The sequence below is a fragment of the Malania oleifera genome, chromosome 3 (assembly GCF_029873635.1).
Source record: "Malania oleifera isolate guangnan ecotype guangnan chromosome 3, ASM2987363v1, whole genome shotgun sequence".
NCBI lineage: Eukaryota > Viridiplantae > Streptophyta > Magnoliopsida > Santalales > Ximeniaceae > Malania > Malania oleifera.
The window spans coordinates 82,725,372-82,748,259 of NC_080419.1; the positions used below are offsets into that span (position 1 = coordinate 82,725,372).

General features: G+C 38.5%; 1 protein-coding gene across 4 annotated transcripts in view; it reads right to left on the reverse strand.

Moving 5' to 3' along the window:
• Window positions 1-612: 612 nt before the first annotated feature.
• The window catches only part of LOC131150901 (rhomboid-like protein 11, chloroplastic), a 28,057-nt gene continuing 5,781 nt past the window's right edge, over window positions 613-22,888 (reverse strand). The window contains exons 2-7 of one of the 4 annotated variants that reach the window (XM_058101971.1): window positions 20,571-20,695; window positions 20,133-20,218; window positions 19,943-19,983; window positions 19,682-19,848; window positions 19,123-19,185; window positions 613-1,032 (exon numbers count right to left, since the gene is read on the reverse strand). In XM_058101971.1, the coding sequence (XP_057957954.1) occupies window positions 847-1,032; window positions 19,123-19,185; window positions 19,682-19,848; window positions 19,943-19,983; window positions 20,133-20,218; window positions 20,571-20,695 (668 nt within the window). In that variant the 3' untranslated portion in view covers window positions 613-846. Of the gene's footprint in view, window positions 1,033-19,122; window positions 19,186-19,681; window positions 19,849-19,942; window positions 19,984-20,132; window positions 20,219-20,570; window positions 20,720-22,888 lie in introns of all 4 variants that reach the window. The other 3 variants (XM_058101970.1, XM_058101972.1, XM_058101974.1) reach the window with 3 other exon arrangements.

Sequence of the window (22,888 nt, forward strand, 5' to 3'; positions counted from 1 at the left end):
TGAAATCTAAAAATTTAAAGTAAAAATATTTTGCACATTCAAACAAATTTTTTTCTACTTTTTAAATATGAATCTCAAGAAACTTAAAAAAAAAAGGTTAAAAACCTTATATTTCTTTGGAAAACTGAAAAATGAAAAACAAAAGATGTTTTTTACAACTAAACAAGTCCTAAATGAAGAATATTTTGGACCATCAAAGCATGAACTAGCAGCTGCTTGTGATAAATAAACTAATGATTTGTCTTTATAATCTTATATATTTGTCATATAATTTTCTATTCCATTTCACTCCTAATCCATTCTAGCCTACTAAAAATCAAGAATACAAAGAACGAAAAAAAATATAAAATCCAAACCAGCGGAAACTACCTTGAATTGCATCTCAGAAATGGAAGAAAATGGCCCGCCCTAGTATTGCATCTCAGAAGCTACCTTATGCAGATATTCTGCATCAGTCCGGCAATTTAGGTGCAAATTCCTTCGGAAATCATCTGAAATATGTTTACCTTGGTGTCATAACTGACTACAGTTACCTTGTTTAGGGAGAGAATGATTAAAAAAACCCACTCGTCGCCCTTTCAGATGGGTATCACCACCTCTTAAGAATTCAAATGAAAGTCATAAACTCGTCTCTGTTTCATCATCGCCTTTGCAACTTCCACTTGATTACAAGTTTATCAGAAACTCTAAGTAGGCCATTTTATGGAGCCACTTATACCTTGAGATACAAGATTTGAACAATTTACACATTAGGTAGAAATTTGAACAAGTTACACATTGCATGCAAATAAAATAGCAGATCCTTCAATATAGACTCGTTGCTTCAATAAATAAACCTAAATGTGTCTAAAATTTCTTTGTTTTTCTATGTATTGTTGAGATTTCTTGGTCCGAGGGTTGAGAAGGAATTCTGCTGAGAAGCCATACCAAAACTACCCCAATAAGAGCTCCAGAGAGATGCGCAATGTGATTTACACTCTGCAAGGCAAAAGGGGCTGACAATCCAGTTGATGCTTGGGCTGCTTCCATCACCTAATGAGCTCAAGATGACCATGAGAAAGCAATCAGCACTGGTTCAATCATATGTTCAAAGCAACCCTGTGTTCACTTATACAGGAAAAATAAAATAAAATCTGCATAGTCAACAGACTGAGCTGGTAGTCGGTAATGTTCAAAATGGCATGCTTTTAGAAGCTGGCGGCCTAACTCTTGTCCCTCTGAGCAATTCATGCATTAGTGTCAAAAATGATGAAACTAAAGCCAGCTGATCAAAGGTGATGTATACCCTATGTTATAAATCAACGACATTATCTATCTTAAACTCCGTGACATGTTTCAGACATGCATACCAAAGCCATAGTAAAATATATTTTACCGTTTAGCCCTTTCCTGTTCATAATTTTTTGGGGGTTGGGAGTGATGGGGAGCAGGCTCAGCAGGTTTGTCATGCTTAATGGCGCAGGCATAATTTAGGATTATTAGTTGGACTTTATTCTGTAATATTTAGTTTTCAGGGATATGATAATATTTCCTAATTTTGTTTCCTTATTTAGTTCTTAGGAGAAAAATCTATATGAAGGCTGCATCTTGTAATGTTTGGAATAGCTTGCATTACTGAAAACCATAACTGTGTTTTGCCTACCTTTCCCTTTTCCCCTTAACTCTCTCTCTCTCTCTCTCTCCCTCTCTCCCTCTTTTCCCCGTCATCATTTTCTCTTTTGCCAATCAGTCTTGCATCAATTAGTATCAGAGCTTTGATTCAATCCTTGCATCAAATTGTTCGAGGAGTCATACACCCCTCTTGCATCCTTGCTATCCTCACCCATATCCTTCCCCTACTCGGCCATCCATCTATCATCTTGATCTCGAACCCAAACATTCTGAAAACAGCCCCTGTTGTCACGAGCCAAACTTGTTCAAGGTATTACTCCTGGCTCTGACCACTTGTGTGCATGGTATGGGTTACCATCATGTAAATAGTAGTATAGGTTTTATGTTTTGAGTAGGTAAGAGACTTAAAGTGTAAAGGGGTGTACGACTCCTCAGACAATTTGATGTTTCCTAGTGTCAGAGCTAAAATAGTATATAAAGCTCTTTATAGGGGAGGGTAAGTGTTCGTTAGTCTTGTAAAGCTCACTAGCATCTGTCAACCATGTTTAGCCTACTTGCCCCCCTCGCCAAATGCACATTGCTTACAAAGGTGTTGTTAATGAATTATGTTGCTTCAATATTTATGGCTTGTTTGCAATTTGCTTTTGTGAATTGCTTACTGCTTCCGCTTACTTTTCATTCAATTGCTGTGAATGTGTTTCTACGATAAACCACAGTAATCTTTGACTGACTAGTTAAGCAAAAGTGACTTAGCTAGTGTTGTATGGCCCTTCACAAGGTATGAAATATTTGGCCCTTCAGTTGGTACTAGAGCTTGGTTACTTGCTATGTGCATTCAGTTGCCTTTATTGTTGAATTGTGTTAAGCATTGGTAAGAGAACATGCCAACCAATATCAAGAGAATTGAAGCGCTAAAGGCGCAAGCTAATACAACCAACAATGTGGCCATGGAAATGGTCAAACATGTTGAATGTGTTGATGCTTTGGAGGGATCACAAAAACATCAATAGAGTTCTATGGTGGAGATGCCAGAGGACTTCCACGATGGTATTAAATAGTGGTTGCAAGTAGCGTAACGCAACAATCACGAGTGTAGTGGGGCGCAGGAGTAGCGGATGTTACATAATGGTCAGTGGGTGTAATGGCCATGAATTTTTTTCAAGCACACACACAACCTTATGTATATTGGTAAATTTGCATGTTTTAAGCTCTAAACTCTTCTTAAAAAGAGTTCTGTAGTATTTTGGATCCTTTAGTTCAACTTACTAACATTGTTTAGTAAGGGGAAAATTTTACGTTTGTTTTAAATCACTATTGATAGAAAAATTATATATATATATTTCTTCAATTTTTCACTAATCACATGCTTGATTAATTAAGTAATAAGACATAATTCATTATACACATTACTAATCTATTAGACACATACAACATATAAACAACATAGTAATTTAAAAAAAAAAATTCTACTATTATATTTGTTAAATTAATAAAAATCTAATAATTTTAGACTAACAAGTTCTATTGTGCAACTATAACCTACACTTTAACACTATGATATATAATCAAAAAATTTATCATTAAATAAATAATGTACTAAGTTACTAACAAGTAATAACTTGAACAAGGTAAAAACTAGGAAAGAAAGGAAGCTTGGAATTGAAAAATATAGAAAAGAAAAATTAAATTATTATCAAAATAAATATTTTAACAAAATAGTGTTTGTATCATTATAATTCTCATTATAACCCCCCACCCCCCTCCACATAGCTTATTGAGAACAAGTTATGAAAAGGGAAAAATAAAAATGAGAAGAAAAAGTAAAAAAAAAAAAAATTGCCATAAGGGTCTTGTAACGGTAATATAACAGCCATTATGTAATAGAAGAAGTCCACAACAGTCGTTATGGGTGTGATTTTTCTTCCCACCAATTTATGAGGGCATAATGGTATCGGGGACCCAAAAAACCGTTATGCAATGGCTTTATGTAACGATTGCAGATGCTATTTAAAACCATGACCTCCATGTGATGGTAAAAAATTTACACGCTCAGATGAGGGAGTAGATTGCAAAGATGAACTTGATGGTTCTTGCTGAGGGGAACTCTAATACTATAGACTATAGAGGAACAAAGATGCTAAAACCCAGAACGATTGGGGGTGTCATGATGCTAAGGAGTTGGAAAATTTTTTATTTGATATGAAACAATACTTTGGTGCGATGAGGACAAACTGAAAATAAGTGAAAGCAACCACGTCAACAATGTACTTGGTTGGTGATGCTAAGCTGTGGTGGTGTACCAAGTACGATGAAATTAAGAATGGACATTGTGTAGTTGTTTGTTGGGTGGACTTGAAGACAGAGCTCAAGGCCCAATTGTCCAATTCTTTCCTAAGAATGTTTAGTATAATGGTTGACATAAACTAAGAATCCTTAAACTCAATGGTTCAATCAAGGAGTATGTGAAGTTTTTTTCTTTGATGTTGGATATTCGGGGCATGTTAAAATAAAAACAAGTTGTTCTAGTTTCTTGAGTTAAAACAGTGGGGAAGGACATAACTTCATCAAAAAAGAGTTTTAGACTTGCTTACCCTGCATAGGCTATTGCAAAGCACTTTACTGACAATGCTAGAGAGAGTTCCACAACATCCACAGAGAGTGGCGAGCATGGAAACAACGAAAATTCTTTCAAGGGCAAACCCAAAAGAAGCTTCATCATCATGATAATTAAATACACTCAATGGTAAGGGTAAGATGACATGCTTCTTATGTTGAGGCCCTTACAGAGTTGCTAAGTGCCCTCACAAGTCATTTCTCATTGCCTAACAAGCTTCCATTGCATAGGGGGCACCCTGAGGATGAGTGCAATGCAGGTTTGTTAATGTGTTGGAGAGGTAGGCAAAAGAGGTAGAAGTTACCCAATCTAAAGGGTTAATGTTTGTAGACTAATGAATCAATGGGACAAGCACCCATGCTATAGTTGACACTGAGGCTACTCAAAATTTTGTTTCACAGGAAGAGGCGTATAGATTGAAATTGACCTTTGAGAAGGATTCAAGATGCATAAATTTGGTTAACTTTGTAGCTTAGCTTACTGTGGGATTAACCAAGCAAGTGACTGTAAAGCTTGAACAGTAGGCAAGACATATAAATTTCATATTTGTGTCATTGGATGATTTCCAAGTGATTATTGGAATGGAATTCTTGAGGGAGACTACGGCGGTACCAATGTCGTTTGCCAATTACCTTCGTCTAATGGGAGGCATCTCTTGCATAGCACAAACCGTTGTGAAGAAAGGAAACGATGAGAAGTTCCTTTCTACTATGTAGCTCAAGAAAGGATTGAAGGGTGAATAGACATATCTTGCCACGTTGGTGGTAGATGAAGACATAGAGCAAAAGCAATGCCTACTACCATCATGTTGGATGAGTACAAAGTTGTGATCCCAAACAAGCTACCTCACAATTAGCCTCCACGATGGGGTGTGGAGCATAAAATTGAGTTGTTATGAGTGAAATCATTTGTTGAAGGCCAATCGGATGGTGCCTCCAAAATTAATAGAGTTAAGGAAATAACTTGATAAACTATTGGAAGCGGGCTATATAAGTCCTTCCAAAGCACCATTCGGAGTACCAGTGTTCTTTTAGAGGAATCATGGTGGGAGCATGCGGATGTGTGTGGATTACGACACCCTCAACAAGGTGGCTACGCACAACAAGTACCTTATTCAGCTAATTGTTGATTTACTTTATCAGCTACGTTATAATAAATATTTCACCATACTTAACTTGCAGTTAGGCTACTATTAGGTGAGAATAGCACATGGGGATGTACCGAAGATAACTTGTGTGACAAGGTATAGGACATGAATTTTAGGTGATGCCATTCAGGTTGACGAATGCGCTGATGACATTCTGCATCTTGATGAACCTAGTATTTCATAAATACCTCCACAAGTTTGTCGAGGTATACTTAAATGACATTATTGTCTACAATTCCACTCTAAAGAAATTAGAGTGGTGTTTTTTTGGTTCAGTGGAGCATCAAATTGAAGGAGAATAGTCTATATGTGAAGAGAGGTGTTTTTTTTTCGCTCAACGGAGCATCAAATTCCTTGTCACGTGATCAAGCAAGGACATATTCGGATGAATATGGAGAAGTTAAGAGCTATTTGAGACTATAGAAGATCCCAATGACAGTGAACGAGCTGCGTTGCTTTCTTTGACTTTTCAATACAGAAAGTTCGCGAAGAGGTTCTTGAGAAGAACTACTCCGTGGCAAAATTTCGGAAGAAGGGTCATGGGTGGAATTGGACAAAGTAGTGCTAGAGAGCCTTTAACAACTTGAAGGATGCCATGATGAGAGATCAGGTACTTGCTCTTCCGGCCATCATGAAACCCTTCGAGGTATAGATAGATGCATTAGACTATGGCTTTGGGGAAATTTTGTTACAAAATGGGCATCCTCATGCATACGAGAGCTATAAGCTTAATGAAACCGAACGAAGGTACACAATTCAAAAGAAAGAGATGCTAGTGGTGATATCTTTCGTGTGTGGCAGCATTTCCTACTTAGTCAAAGTTTGTGGTAAAAACTAGAAAACTTGACTATCAGTCACTTCTTTTCACAACCAAAGTTATCACCCAAGTAGGGTTGTTAGCAAGAATTCCTAGCGGAGTTTGATCTCTTATTTGAGCACAAGGCAAGGCAGATAAACCAAGTTGCAGATGCACTAAGCAGGAAGGCCAAACTTACAGCTTTACACATGGTAACACACTTCACAATAAGTAAGATTACCACAAAATATGAGAACACATTAAGGAGAACCTTGCCAAAGATCCAGTTGCCCAAAACCTCAAGGCACAAAGAGACGATGACCATGTGTCATCAGCAATCCGTGTTCTAGCCAAAACTGGGTGCACTTTGCCCACATCCACTAACTTTGTAAGGTTTTGGGCAATTGGATCTTTGCCAAAATTCTCTTTAATGCGCTCTTGTACTGTTATGGTAATCTTACTTATTGTCAAGTGTGTTACCATTTGTAAGGCCCCAAGCTTGGCCTTCCAACTTAGTGAATCTACAACTTGTTTCATCCGCCCCAAGTTGAGCTCAAATAAGAAATCAAACTTTGTCAAGATTTCTTGCCACAAACTACAACTACCCTGCTTGGGTGATAACTTTGGTTGCATAAAAAAGTGACTAACAATCAAGTTATCTATTTTCACCACAAACTTCGACTCAAGTAGGTAATGCCGCCACGTACAAGACAATGTATCACCACTAACATCTTCTCTTGAGTAAAGTACTTCTATTTACCTTTACTAAGCTTACGATTCTCATATACAATAGGATCCCCATCTTATAACATGAATCCCCTGGCAGCATAGTATGATGCATCTGTCTGTAACTTGAAGGGTTTAATGATGTTAGAAAAAGCAAGTACTAAACATCTCATGATGGAATCCTTCAAGTTGTCAAAGACCCCTTGGCACTTCTTTGTCTAGTTCCTCCCATAATCCTTCTTCAACAATTCTGTCAAAGAAGCAATTCACCTGGAATACCCCTCCACAAACTTTCTATAATGGTTAGCAAGTCCAAGAAAGGAATACAACTCTTCATTGTCGTATGGATCTTCTAATCTTGAATAGCTCTCACCTTCTCTACATCCATCTAAATTTGACCTTGCTCAATCACATGACCAAGGAATTTGATGCTCCGCTGAGCAAAAGAGCATTTATCTTTCTCCACATAAAGACTTTTCCCCTTCAACCTTCAAACACCTTTCATAGATGCTTTTTATGTTTCTCCAAAGTGGAACTATCGACAACAATGTTACCCACATGTACTACAACAAACTTGTCAAGGTACTCAAGAGATACACAGTTCTTCAAGGTGAAAAATGTAGTTGGCGCATTAATCAACTGAATAACATCACCACGAATTCATATGCCCCATACGTGTCACACAAGTCATCTTTGATACATCCCCATCTGCTTTCCTCACCTGATGGTAGCCTGATTGCAGGTCAAGTTTGGTGAAGTAATTTGCATGAGTTAACTAATCAAATAAATCAACAATTAGTGGAATAGGGTACTTGTTGCACACAGTCACCTTGTTAAGCTCACAGTAGTCCACACACACTCGCGTGCTCCCATCATGTTTCCTCTAAAACAACACCAATACTTTCAATGATGCTTTGGAAGGACATATATAACCCGCTTCCAACAGTTCATCAAGTTGTTTCCTTAACTTAGCAAACTCTAGAGACACCATACGATATAACCCTTTTGCAAGTAGCTTCACTCTTAGTAACAACCCAATTTCATATGCTCATGGAGGGAAGCTATGAGGTGACTTGTCTAGCATGATAATTTTATACTCATCCAACACAGCAAGCATGGTAGTAGGCACATGCCCTTGGCCTACTTCTTCATCTACCACTAGTGTGGCAAGATATGTCTGCTCATCCCTCCTTAATCATCTTAAATCCTTTCTTGAGTTGCATGGCAGAAAGGAACTTTTCATCATCTCTTTTTTCTCGCAACAACTTGCACCATGCAAGGGTGGTCTCCCATCAAACAAAGGGAATTAGAAAACAACATCGGTACCACCTTAGTCTCCCTCAAGAATTCCATCCCAAGAATCACTTGGCAATCAACATGGCCGTGAAATTTACATGTCCCACCCAATGTCAAAGCTTCACATTCTCTTGGCTATGGTTAAAGTAGGCTAAGTTGTGGAGTTAACTGCTTTCATGTGTCCTCAATCCTTCTTTAAGGATAAGTTGAGTCTCTATGCTTCTTCTTGTGAAACAAAACTATGGGGCCCCGATATAGCACGTGCGCACTTCTTATTAATTCGTAGATCCATAAACATTAACCCTTTAGCCAAGGTAACTTTTCTTTTTCATCTGCCTCTCCAACGCATTAACTAATCACATTACACGCATCCTCAGAGTTTCCTCCTCATCCTTATTTTGTAGTGCCCCCTCCACAATGGAAGCTTGCAAGGGATTGAGTGATGACTTGTGAGGGCACTTGGCAACCCTGCAAGAGCCTTAACATATAAAGTATGCCACCTTACCCCTACCATTGAATGTGTCGAATGATTGAGATAACAAAACTTCTTTCAAAGTTGATGCATTGGAGTCAACTTCTCCACTTTTGGGTTTGCACTTCTTAAGAGACTTTTCGCTATTTCCACCCATGCCACTCTCTTTGGATGTTGTGGAACTCTTTCCAACAAAGTTAGTCAAGCATTCCACGACAACTTGTGTAAAAGGCAAGTCTTGAACTCTTTGCCAAAAAAGTTCTATCCTAGCCCACGATTTCAACCTCTTAAGAAAATAGAACAACTTGTCTTTCTTTGACATGTCTAGTATATCCAAAATCAAAGCAGAAAATTGTTTCACATACTCCCTAATTGAACCATTGTGCTTAAAGTATCTTAGTTTACGTCAAGCATCGCATTCAACATTCTCAAAAATGAATTGAGCCTAGAGCTCTATCTTCAAGTCCACCCAACAATCAACTACAAAACGTCCATTCTCAATTTCGTCGTATTTTGTACACCACCACAACTTAGCGTCGCCACCCAAAAACATTGTTTCTATTGTGCTATGGATCGTATAATGAAGATACACAACGGAATAAACAACAAAAAGTAAATATAAATAACACACACGATCAAAACAAGATCAACGCAAAGATTTACGTGGTTCGGCAAAGCCTACATCCACGGAAGCAATGGCACACAAATTTCACTAAGAAAATCAAAATGTACACAATACACTTCTCTAATGATCATCTCTACTCTCAAAATATGCCCAGATGACATATATAGAAGTTCCACAGAGGTTCCCCCCGTTTGCCCAACCACCCAACGTTCAAAAAATTCAAAATTCAAAAAAAACTGCCGCAGCCCAAGCGCCTCTCGTAGACGAACATAGGGCCTCTTCGACGAGACCAAGAAGACCCTTCGTCGACGAATATAGGGCTCTCATCGACGATGCCAGAAATTTGAAAGTTTTCTATTCTCGGTAATTGTTTGTCGATGAGCTCTAGAACCTTCGTCGACGAACCTTTGCTGTTCCCTCGTTGACGAGCATAGGCTCCTCGTCGATGAATCCTGCTGTGCCGCCCCCTTCATGTTTTTCCTCCTTCCTTCTTTGCTTATCAGAACAGAAGTATAAGAGCCACAAATAGCAATCTCCACCTTGGCGATTATACGCCCCTTAGGAGAATCTCAAAAAAACATGAACTGCCTCACTTTGAACTTTAAAAACGCTTGGTTAGGTATATCTCCCTTCTATCACTTGGAGACATGGAGTAAGTCCAAGCAATGCTTGAACTTCTCTGAAGTAACTGATTTGGTCAGAATACCTACTGCATTATCAGATATGTGAACTTTCTCCAACACAAGTTCACCCGAAGCAATCAATTCCCGAACCCTGTGGAACCTCACATCGATGTGCTTGGTCCTAGCATGGTATACCTGATTTTTCGCCAAGTAAAGACACTCTGACTATCATAATACAGCACCACACCATCTTGCTGTAACCCCAGCTCTCTGACTAAACCAGTAAGCCATAAGGCTTCATTTGCAGCTTCAGCAACTGCCATATACTCCGTCTCAGTCGTGGACAATGCAACCAGAGATTGTACCATGGATCTCCAACATACCAGTCCTCCTACAAGGGTAAACACATATCCTGTTGTAGACCTTCTGTCATCCATATCTCCAGCATAATCTGCATAAACAAACCCCATAACTGAAGGACAACCCTGTTGCTTGCTGAACATGATGCCATATCCCCGATGTACCCCACAAGTATCTAAGTATCCATTTGACGGCTTCCCAATGCTACCTTCCTGGATTAGAGAGGAACTTGCTCACCACGCTTACCGCATGTGCCAAATCTGGTCTCGTACATACCATGACATACATTAAACTCCCCACAGCACTAGCATAGGGGACCTTTGACATGTCTCGAATTTTTTCATCCGAACTTGGGCAATCTGTAGTAGACAACTTGAAATGATTCGCTAGAGGTATATACACCGGTCTTGCATCAGCCATGCTAAACCTCTCTAACACCTTCTGAACATAACTGCCTTGAGATAGCCATAATCTCTCTACAGTCCTATCTCGGCGAATCTCCATCCCAAGTATTTTCTTGGCTGAACCAAGATCCTTCATGTCAAATTCCTTATGCAACAGGTCCTTTAACTAATTCACCTCAGTTAAATCTCTTGCAGCTATCAACATGTCATCGACGTACAATAACAAGAAAGCAAGAGAATCATCCTCAAGTTTATTCACATAAACGCAGCAATCATACTCACACCGTTTGTAACCAATCTTCATCATGTATGAATCAAACTTTTTATACCATTGCCTTGGAAACTGTTTCAGCCCATAAAGAGATTTCTTCAACCAGCAAACAAAATTTTCTTTTCCTAGTTCAATGAATTCCTCTGGCTGTACCATGTAGATTTGTTCTTCTAAGTCACCGTGAAAAAACGTTGTCTTCACATTCATTTGTTCCAAATGAAGATCGTAATAAGCTACCAACCCCAACACAACTCTGATAGAAGTATGTCGAATCACTGGAGAAAAGATCTCATCATAATCTATCCCCTTCTTTTGTGAGTATCCTTTTGCCACCAACCGTGACTTGAATTTCTCTCCTTCCCTTTCTGAAATTGCCTCCTTCTTACTATACACCCATTTGCAACCTATCGGTCTCTTCCCATCTGAAATCTCCACTAAATCCCAAGTTAGGTTCTTATGTAATGATTCCATCTCTTCAATCATCGCTCCCATCCACCTAACTTTCTCCTGGCCATGCACTGCCTCTCAAAAAGAAGTTGAATTGTTGCAACAAGTAAGGAAAGCATAAGATACTAACTCATCAAAACCATACCTTGATGGAGGCCTGATAGTGCATCTGAATCTCTATATAGGAATATCATCGACTTGCTAGTTTCCCGAGCTAGAGCTCCCTGCAACCATGGGACCATGATCATTTTCGTTGCTCTGAGCTTCCAACTCCACCTGCACAACATGTTCATCACTGCCCCAACTTTCTGACTCTTGTTTCTGTTCATCAAACTCTTGAGTATGCTTCGCCATAGCCTTTTCATCAAAGACTACATCTCTACTGATAATCACCTTGTTTGCCACTAGATCCCACAGCTTATACCCCTTCATACCCTCTGGATATCCCAAGAAGATGCAATGACGAGATTTCGGGTCAAGTTTAGACCTCTCTTCACTAGACACGTGCACATAGGCTGGACACCCGAATACCTTCAATTCGGAGTAGTCTATTGCATTTCCTGTCCAAACCTCTTCCGCCACTTTACCCACTAGTAATGCCCTTAGTGATCGGTTAACCAGAAAACAAGCCATACTAACTGCCTTGGCCCAGAAGTTCTTCGGTAGTCGTGCATTCAATCTGAGACACCGAGCACTATCAACAAGAGTCCAATTCATCCGTTCTGCCACACTATTTTGCTGAGGTGTCCGGCGAACTGTAAAATATCTCTTAATGCACTGCTCTACGCAAAACTCCATAAACCGAGAATCAGCGTACTCGGTCCCATTATCCGACCTTAAATATTTAATTCTCCTCCCTGTCAGGTTTTCCACTTCAGCCTTCCAAATCTTAAATTTGGCAAACGTACTAGATTTGTGACGCATGAAGTAAATCCAAACTTTTCGTGAGTAATCATCAATGAAACTCACATAGTACACATGTCCACCCTTTGATGCAACTCTTACTAGGCACCAAACATCTGAATGTACATAGTCAAGAATTCCTTTCGTCTTGTGAGTAGCTGAACTGAATTTTGTCTTGTTCTGTTTTCCAAGAATACAAAATCTGCAAAATTCCAACTGACATGATTTTAAACCTTTCAATAATTTTCTCTTGTACAGTTCTTTCATGCCATGTTCTCCCATATGCCCAAGACGCATATGCCACAAGACGGTCTCATCTGATTCAGTATCCACGACTGCAACTCCACCTGCAACGGTAGTTCCCTGCAACGTGTAAATATTCCCATCCAGCTTCTGCCCTTTCATCACAGTCAGATTACCTTTCCATACCGTCAAGACTCCACCTTTGGACTCGTAATTAAAGTCATTACAATCCAAAGTAACAAGAGATATCAAACTTTTTCTCAACTCAGGTATATGTTTTACATTACACAATGTTCTTACAGCACCATTAAACATCTTTATCTTTACATTTCCTATGCCAACGATCTTGCAAGAAGTATCATTACCCATAAGAACTGATACAGAATTTACTAACCTGTAAGTGCTGAACCACTCCTTGTTTGGAGTCATGTGATAAGAACATACCGAGTCAAGTATCTAAGAGTTTGTTAGATTATCCGACTCCGCTGAAACTGATAGAACATCACCATCCATTGAATCCTCTTCTTGAACAACATTTACAGATTTAGAAATCCCCTCATGCTTATTAGCATTTCCCTTCTTCTAATCTGGACACTCCGGTTTCACATGCCCCTTTTTACCGCATTTATAACACCGGATTTCTTTCTTCTTCTTGGATTGATTTCGGAATTTCTGATTAGACCCATTTTTAAACTTTCCTTTGCCTCGCTCATTAATGCCCTTTACCACAGGTCCTTCTACTTCATCACATATTTTCAACCTTTGATGAAAATTTAACAAGGCACTTGTTACTTTTTCCAAATCAAGTGTTTCTTTTCCCCACATAAGAGTGGTCACAAGATTTTCATAGGTATGAGTTGAGGGCAAAGAATTTAACAGCATCAAAGTCTTATCATCATCATCAAAATTCACATCAACTCTCATAAGATCACTTATGATTTGATTAAACGCATTGATGTGTTGATCTAGACTAGATCCTTCTACCATCTTAAGCCAATATGAACGCTACTTAAGAAAAAGTTTGTTATTGAGGGATTTAGACATGTACCGACTTTCTAACTTTCGCTAGATAGCCGTTGGAGAATCCTCCTCCATCACCTGATAGAGAACTTCGTCGGCCAAACACAAGCGTATTGTCGACACTGCGTTTTCTTTCAAATCTACCCATGTTGTCTCATCCATTTCTTCCGGTTGAGTATCAAGCAATACTTTAGTCATTCCTTATTACACTAGAATATCTTTCACTCTCCTCTACCATAAACCGAAGTTTTCAGTTCCATCAAATTTGACAATGTCAAATCTTGCAGAAGATGATACCGATGCCATAACAACTTTGCTTTGATACCAATTTGTTGCGATATGGATTGTATAATAAAGATACGCAGCGGAATAAACAACAAAAAGTAAACGTAAATAACACACACAATCAGAACAAGATCAACACAAAAATTTACGTGGTTCGGCAAAGCCTACATCCACGAAAGCAATGGCACACAAATTTCACTAAGGAAATCAAAATGTACTCAATACACTTCTCTAATGATCATCTCTACTCTCAAAATATGCCCATATGACATATATAGAAGTTCCACGGAAGTTTCCCCCCGTTTGCCCAACCACCCAACGTTCAAAAAATTCAAAATTCAGAAAAATTGCCGCAGCCCAGGCGCCTCTCGTCAACAAACACATGGCCTCGTCGACGAGACCAAGAAGACCCTTCGTCAACGAATACAGGGCTCTCGTCAACGATGCCAGAAATCTGAAAGTTTTCTACTCTCGGTAATTGTTCGTCGACGAGCTTCAGAACCTTCGTCGACGAACCTCTGTTGTTCCCTTGTAAACGAGCATAGGCTCCTCGTCGACAAATCCTGTTGTGCTGCCCCCTTCATGTTTTTCCTCCTTCCTTCTTTGCTTATCAAAACAAAAGTATAAAAGTCACAAATAACAGTTTCCATGGTTACTTTCACCTACTCTAAGTCGGTGCTCATCGCGCAAAAGTATTGCTCAATATCTAATAAGTTCTTCGACTCCTTACCATCATGGGCACCCCTAAACATTCTGAGTTCTGGCACCTTGGTTCTTCTATACTCCATAGTATTGGAGTTTCCCATAGCAAGAACCATCAGATTTATTTTTACAATCAGCTCCACCATTTGAATCTGTAAAGTTTCTACCGTATGGTGGAGGTCCTCTGACTTCTCCACCATAGAACTCTATTGATGTTTCTATGATCCCTCCAAAGCATCAACATGTTTAGCAAGTTTGACCATCTCTATGGTCACATTGTTGGCTGCATCAACATGTACCTCCAGCGCTTCAGTTCTCTCGGTATTGGTTGCATAGTCTTTTACCAATGCTTAACACAATCTCACAGCAAAGGCAATTGAATTCACGTAGCAAGTAACCAAGCTCTAATAAAAAATTTCACAAGTTGGATATTTCGCACGCCGTGAAGGTCATGAGGAGCCAACAGAAGCACTCTTAGTCTTACTTAATGAGCCAGCCAACGATTACCACATTTTACGACAAAAATGCATCCACGGTAGTTGAATAAAAAGTAAGCAGAAGTAGTAAGTAATTCATGAAAGCAAATGGCAAGTGGTAAACATTGAAGCAATGTAATTCATTAACAACACCTTCCTAATCAACATGTGTTTAGCGAGGGAGGCAAGTAGGCTAAATACATTTATAAAAACTAGTGAGTTTTATAATACTGATGAACACCCACCCTCTCCTAAAGAGCTTTATATGCTATTTTAGCTTCGGAACTAAGAAACATCAAATTGTTCGAGGAGTTATGCTCCCCTTTTACACTAATTATTACACCTACACAAAGCATAAAACCTATACTACTATTTATATGATGGTAACCCATCCTATGCACACAAGATAAGTGGTCATAGACAAGCATAATGCCCTGAACAAGCTTGGCTCATGACACGGGGCAATTCAACAACAATTGAATCTTCCACGTCCTTAGGATTCTAACCGTAGCAACCTTGGGAGAAGGACCAAGTAATGGCAGATCTACATTGCAAATCATGAAAATAGTAATGGGTCCTCTCAAGGTTAGTGAACTTAGAGTTTTTGATTTTATAGACAAGCCAATAGGTGATGAATATGCCTATGACGATGTTGCAGTGTCTGCGTGTAAGCAATGTTTATTTATTTAATATTATTATTTTATTTTAAATGAACCTACTCAAGTTGCCACTATTTAGAAAAAGAAAAAAGGGAGTTCAAGAAATGGACCATGCATAGGACAGTCACTACTAATCAAAGGTCCTAGACTCGCCACTTTTTGAAGACTACCTATGTTCAACAAGATGGTTTCAAAAATTCTTTGTTGTGGGCTCATGCATGTTTTTAGTATACTTGTGAGAGAATTGGAGTGTATTTTGATAGGACAAGAAGGGGTTCACAAACTTCGTTTGTTCTTGTTGCATCTAGGAACTCTTATAACCCCGTTCTATCTGCTTGAGTAGGTAGTTGAAGTATCCACCACCTGTCAACGGAAAAGCAAACAGCAAAGCAAAAGATTTCTTTCCTTACTTTAGCCCTTAATTATTTCCTTATTTCTCAATTCATTATTTTGTACTATTAGCATAGATTATAGTTTACATGTATAGAGCTAGAATCATGCTAGAACTTATTTACTTTCCATGTATAGCATTCTTTTAAAGTCTATATATAATATACAGAACTCAAGGCCAAATCATTCGGCCATTCACACAATACTTTGACATGGTATCAGAGCCAGCCGATTGCTAAGTTTTTTTTCCCCTTCGATTTTTTGTCTTTTCGGTTTCGAAGGCGTCTCTCGTTTTTGTGGCTGTTGTGGTTTTTTTTTTTTTCTCTCTTCTGGAATTTTCTTGTTCTCTGTTCTTTCGGTATTTTTATGGCTGAGTGACTTGGTGGCCACAGCTGGCCTTCAGAAGGGCACTTTTGTTGATACTCCCATGGAATTAAATGTCAAGCTTCGCAAGGAGGAGGGTGACTTACTTGCTGATCCCAGTTTATACTGGAAGTTGGTGGGTAGTCCTGTATATCTCACCATTACTAGACTAGATATTCTTTTGCTATACAGTAAGTCAGCCAGTTTCTTCAGACTCCTCGTCATCTTCATTTGGCTGTTGTCCATTGGATCATACACTATGTTCAAGGCACTTCTGCCTGTGGTTTATTCTTCCCTGCAGGCAATTCTACTCACCTTGCTGTTTATAGTGATGTTGATTGGGCTAGTTGTGCAGATAAACGTCGCTCCATCATTGGTTGGTGTGTGTTCTTAGGTGATGCATTGATCTCTTGGAAGAGTAAGAAGTAAGATAGAGTTTTTAAGTCATCGACGGAATCTGAATACCGAGAGATGTCTCTTGCTTGTTCTGAAATTATTTGGCTTCAAGGTTTGCTTGCTAAGCTAGATTTTTTTGAGGCCGATCCTACACCTCTACATGCCGATAATACGAGTGCTAAGCAGATCACGGCCAATCCTGTCTATCATGAGCACACGAAGCATATTGAAGTCGATTGTCACTCTATCCGTGAAACATTTGAAGCTTGTGTTATCACTCTTTCACATATTTCCACTAAATTACAAATTGTGGATATCTTCACCAAGGCTCTCACTCGTCATCGACATTGCTTCCTAAGTAGCAAATTGATGCTTTTTTATCAACCCGCATCAATTTGAGGGGGGCTGTCAACGGAACAGCAAACAGCAAAGCAAAAGATTTCTTTCCTTACTTCAGCCCACAATTATTTCCTTATTTTGTCCAATTAGCATAGATTATAGTTACATGTATAGGGCTAGAATCATGCTAGAACTTATTTACTTTCCATGTACAGCATTCTTGTAAAGTCTATATATAATATACAGAACTCAAGGCCAAATCATTCGGCCATTCACACAATATTTTGACACCACCGCCCCTCCACTTCTATGGAAATAAGACCAGCTCCTATCATTTATCTGCCAATTAATCCATCCATTGTCATCATTGTCATGCTAAAGTACACAGCTGCACAATACCCTCACTAATCACTATACCCTAACCGTGGAGCTTGAAGATCAGGAATTCTAAAACAATGGCAATAATTACATATATAAGCCCTTGGACCTTCCTAACTCCAATGAGGAGTGTGAACAAGAGGATCCCAATGGTTGTATTAATCTCATAAAGTGTATAGTAGCCACTCTAGTAGACTCTTAAGGCATGGAAGCACATGAGTATCATCTCGGTATATAATGGGAAGCAATTGTTGAATGGATCATTTTGACCTGATTTGGAGGCTGACCTCAAAGAAGGGGGTCAAAGGATTGCTAAGTTTAGTTCAACTATTAGTTAGGCATATGTGTATGTGGGGTTGGTTTTTCAATAGACATGTCCTTCAAGTTTTATTTGTAAATTTCTTATATTTCAATCTTTCATATAAATTAGTGTGTATTTATGTAAAGGCAATTTTTGAATTTGAGATTGAGAAGTTATGTGTGTTTCCACCTCGTATATTCTTCTTTCTCCTCTGTTCTCTCTCTCTCTAACTCCTTCCTTTCTTTTCTTTCTATTTCTCTGCCCATTTTTTCTTTCTATTATTCCTCTCTGTTCAACAGATCTCTAGTGAAGGATATTGCAGGCATATCCCAAAGTAGAAGGAAGTGGAGTTTAGGATCAGTGGAGCTTTTCAGCAAAGAGGTTCATTGTGGGAGAGTTCATTTCAATAGAGTTTTGGATATCATTTAAGAACTCAGTTTTGGAATAGAGAACCTAACTAGAAATTGATTGATCGCCCTACTTTTGACTATGGATGAGTTGATCCAAATATCTTGGAACAATAGATCTGCCTTTCCTCATCAAAGGCAAGTTTTCCTCATCCTAAAGGAAATGACGAGAACATCCTCAACAAAATTTTTGTGTTTATCATAGGCGTAAGTGCAATCTAGGATTTTGTTGTTGGATCTATTTTGTACTGAGTTTTTAGGTATTTTATATTGTTTCCTGATTTAGTTTTTGGGAGAAAAGCTCATACAAAAGTTCCCTCATGTAAAAGTTGGGATGGCTTGTGTCATTGAAATTAAGAACCCTAATTGTGTTTTTACCTCACTTTCCCTTTTCCCTTTAATTTTTTATTCATTTTCTCATTTAATTTCTCTTTATTTTCTTTTATTTTCCTGTTGTTTTCTCTTTTTTCAATTGGTCCTGCATCAGATGAGGGAGGGGTGAAAAAACACGAGTACACCTATATTCACATAGATACACATGCCACAAACATCTGAAGATCTTATTGAGCTAAATTGGAAATCTATGTTAATCAAAATAAAGTTGAGAATGATTGTAACAAGATACACAAATATTTTGTGACTAGGACAGAATTCAACAATGAATTATCTCATGCAAGATGCAACAAAGTAAGAAGGCTCATGGCCTTGTTTTCCAACAAAGATGCCCATAAATTGTAATAAAGCTGACATACAGTAGCAATGTTGCCAAGCAAGCATCTGCAGGGTAAAGAAAAAACAGCCACATGCTTTTGCTTTTGTCTCATGAGTCAGAATGTAGCTTAATTATGAGAAATCTTGACTTGCGTACCTTCTCTATAACAAATTGGCCTAATATAAGCACTTCAAGAATCTTCCTCCAGTCCCAAGACATCTGAATATGTCAAAAGGGTTGGAATAGTTAGTGCAGATTGGATTCACAATGAGGTTTATAAGTTACATAATGTTACCAAGAGCCAAATGTTTTCTTTTGTGGAATGGAAATGGGATTTGCAGTACTGGGAATGAGCTTTGCAGTGCAACACATGCTCTAAAATGTTGTACATCATAGGTATAATCATATAGATATATTGGTGAAATATGTGTAGGCATTTGTGTCTTTCAAAGATAATGTTGACTTGCTTCCATGTCAAGAAGAGATTTTCTTTTGTGAATAGATCAATAATGACTAAAAATAGAATTATAATGCAAAAATTCACTGCTTCTACTAAAAAATGCATGTCATGTGAAAAAATATTGAATTGACACTTTGGGTTGCCAGATTCAGCATCTTGGAACGAAAATATACAATGTTTTGGAGTGTTCATACCAATTTGCAGTCTGCTAGGGTGAAAGTGTTATTTGGTAACTGTATTGTACAATTATATTACCTTAACAAGGACACTAACTGCAAACAATCCAAAAACGGCGCCAGAGGCTCCAACAGAAACAGCATTTCTTGGTAGGACCAGCCATGAAACAAGGTTTGCTCCAGCGCCTGTTAGAATATAAGAAATCCACAAAGCAAAGTTTCCTTCCTCCTCTTCAACAAGCTTTCCTAAGAAAAACAGAGAAGGATACAATTAAGTTTAAGATCTATTTATATCAGATGAAATCTTGTCAATAAATAAGCTCTAAATTGGATCCCTTACCAAATATATACAAGAAGAAAAGATTGCTGGAAAGATGGTTCCTGTAAAGGATATACGGCAAGAAAATAAAATGCTAATCAATAACGTAAGTGGATAAAGTGACTCCTTAACCCATAAACTATTACATATTCATATCTGAAGTGAAATTCCATGTGCAAGCTTTAAACAGTACTCAGCTGCCGTTCCTCACCAATTAGCATGGCAGAATGTTGCTGTCACAAATTGGTACCATGCAGGCCAATTATGATACAAATATAGGATTTTGATGCCCCGAAACTGTGAATAAAAAACCAAAGCATAAAATACAGAGTCAGTTTGACGGCCTCAAAAAAAAATTATAAAAAATCTTGGGGTGGATTTTAAACCAGACTCTTTCTCTATCTAGTGAAGACATTCTCCTTCTTGTTTTGGGTATCAGCTCCCCAGGCCTAATCTATTTCTCATCATAATAAATTCCACCAAGACGCTCATTGATTGATTTGATATAAGGGACCCCACCCCCCCAAACCCCACAAAAGAAATAGTAAACCCAAAAAGTTTTCTTTGTTTCCTTCTCTTCTTTTTTGTCAGAAATATTTTTTTCTTTATCTGTTGAACCATCTGAAAACAAGGCAAAATAGTTTGGTACCTGAAACAAGTGATCTGCCACATATATACCAAGATTAAGAAGCAGGATCCAAAATATCCCATTCACATGCTTCTTTGGTTTCTGTTTTTCCTCTGGTTTCCCAAGTTCCAGCTGTGAAATCATATCTAAAGAACATATTACAGTTGACCCTATAGAAGCTAATAAATAATTAATTTTAGTCGATTAACAGTTCAATAATTAATAAATATTGAGTGACCAACTTGGATCCATGTGGATAGTTCATATTACTGCCAAGTAATTAATGAGTGTTTGGAGAAATGTTTTCATATAATTAATCATAATTGTTAGATTAATTATGTACAACATAAAGGACACACAAAAAAAAAATTATTAGGAAAGGAAACAGCATTGTATCTGAAAAAGGCTTGCTTGCACTAAGACATAAGCTAGGGGCAAAGAAATGGGAGAGGAGAGAAAAATGGAGACTCAAAAGAAATGGAGTCACAAGTGAACATGGCAACAAAGTGTTTGTTCGCTATGAACATAAGTTGGAGAACTCTTTCAATGATTTTTTTATTAATATGAAAAGAAGATGTATTAATTAAGAAATAAGAGAATTACAACCTAAGTGAGGACAGGAAGTAATCCAAAAAATTAAAACGAAAAATAAAGAGAAAGAAAAGTAAAAATCTGACAAGAGTTAACCAAGAAAACCCCTCTTTAAACCCTTTCCATTGTATTTCATCAAGCACTTAAAATTTGCTAGTTCCCTCTGGCCCTTCTTTGCCTTACCTTTACCACCATTGAGTCGAACTTTGTTTCCTCAATAGGATCAAACACCCATAAACCCATCTTATCCATCAATCTTTGAGCTCCTAAATCCTCCCCCAAAACCTCCTTCACAGGACAGGCAGAATTTCACCCTTACAATCTTGGTTTTTATCCATTCCATCCTTCTCAAAAATAGAAATCCCCTTCAATACTTCCATCAGAGATGGCGGCACATATATCAGCAAGTATATTAGATGAGTCAGAACCATATCCAAATTGTTCTTGAATCTCATCCAAAAACAACATCCCATAATCCCATCATAATCAAACTCACTAACGACTAACGACTTCATTGTCATTATCCGGGAGATGCCCCATTTATTCTCCCTACCTTTGCTAACCTTCTTACTTGTAGCACTAGCACCCTTCCGCGCATTTGGATCTTCCCCATAAATTTCCTATTGTATCTCTCAAAATCTTTTGACCTATCCCACCAGAATACCCTTGAATTTTATTTTATTTTTTCAGATTTTTTGTCATTTCAACGCCCAATTGCACCACCTTCCAGTGGCATAAACCTCTTGGGCCCTGGACTTACCAGTTTTGGTTTCCTATAAAAAGATTTCTCCCCTAAAACATCAATTTTCCCCTGAATTTCATCCAGACAAGCTTCTTGGTCCTTCATAAAATCCTGCCTTTTCAACAGCCATCCCTAAGTCACTAAAGATACAGAAACATCAACCATATTCCCCGAATTGTTTGATTATTTTTCGACTCCTGTCCTCAAAGACTAGCTGGATTGATATCTCTTCCCTGTGAAGAGGAAGTAGCCAACTGCTATTTCTCTAACTGCAAAACTCTTAACTGCAAAACAGAAGATGGGAATTGAGCCTGCTTCAGAGAAGGATATGAGTCCATAGGCAGCTGCCAAAAAAAATTCTAACGAGAGCTTTGGGCCTGATTGTTGACAGGACAATCTTGCCAAGCCCAAGATGGACTGGACTGCTTTGGAGAACCCTTCCTCAACTTAAGATAGGGCAGAGTACCTTGGTTACATAGGTTAGAATTTTGGACCTGAATTGGAGGACCATTTAACTCTAACTTATCTCCCGCACAAAGGACCATGTCTCCCGACTGGGCTGATAGTTGAGCCCAATCCAGGGCTAAACCAGAAGAAATCAGATAACCAACAAATGGCCAAAATTAACACTGTAGTGAGAGTCAGAAACCCAGGCCCAGACCATCCCAGCTTCAAACCTTGGATAGCCTCTTGCGAAAACCTAGCCGTCTCTGCTGTAGGACGCATACCAATCTCTTCAGCTTGGCATCTCAATTGTCTAACATCAACTCTGATTGTCTTCTTCTGCAGATTCTCACCACTTTGCAAAAAAAATGCTCAGTCTCCAGTGACATGACTTCCTTCCAAAACCAAGATGCTCGCTGCCCTGTAACAGTAGTTCCATTCACCGTACAACATATTCATTACCTGAATCCAGCAACAGACAAAGTGCTTTTGCAAAACTCCGCCAGCCTTCATCATGAGCACCCATGGTTTTAAATAACAACCGTTACCGTTACATAATGCC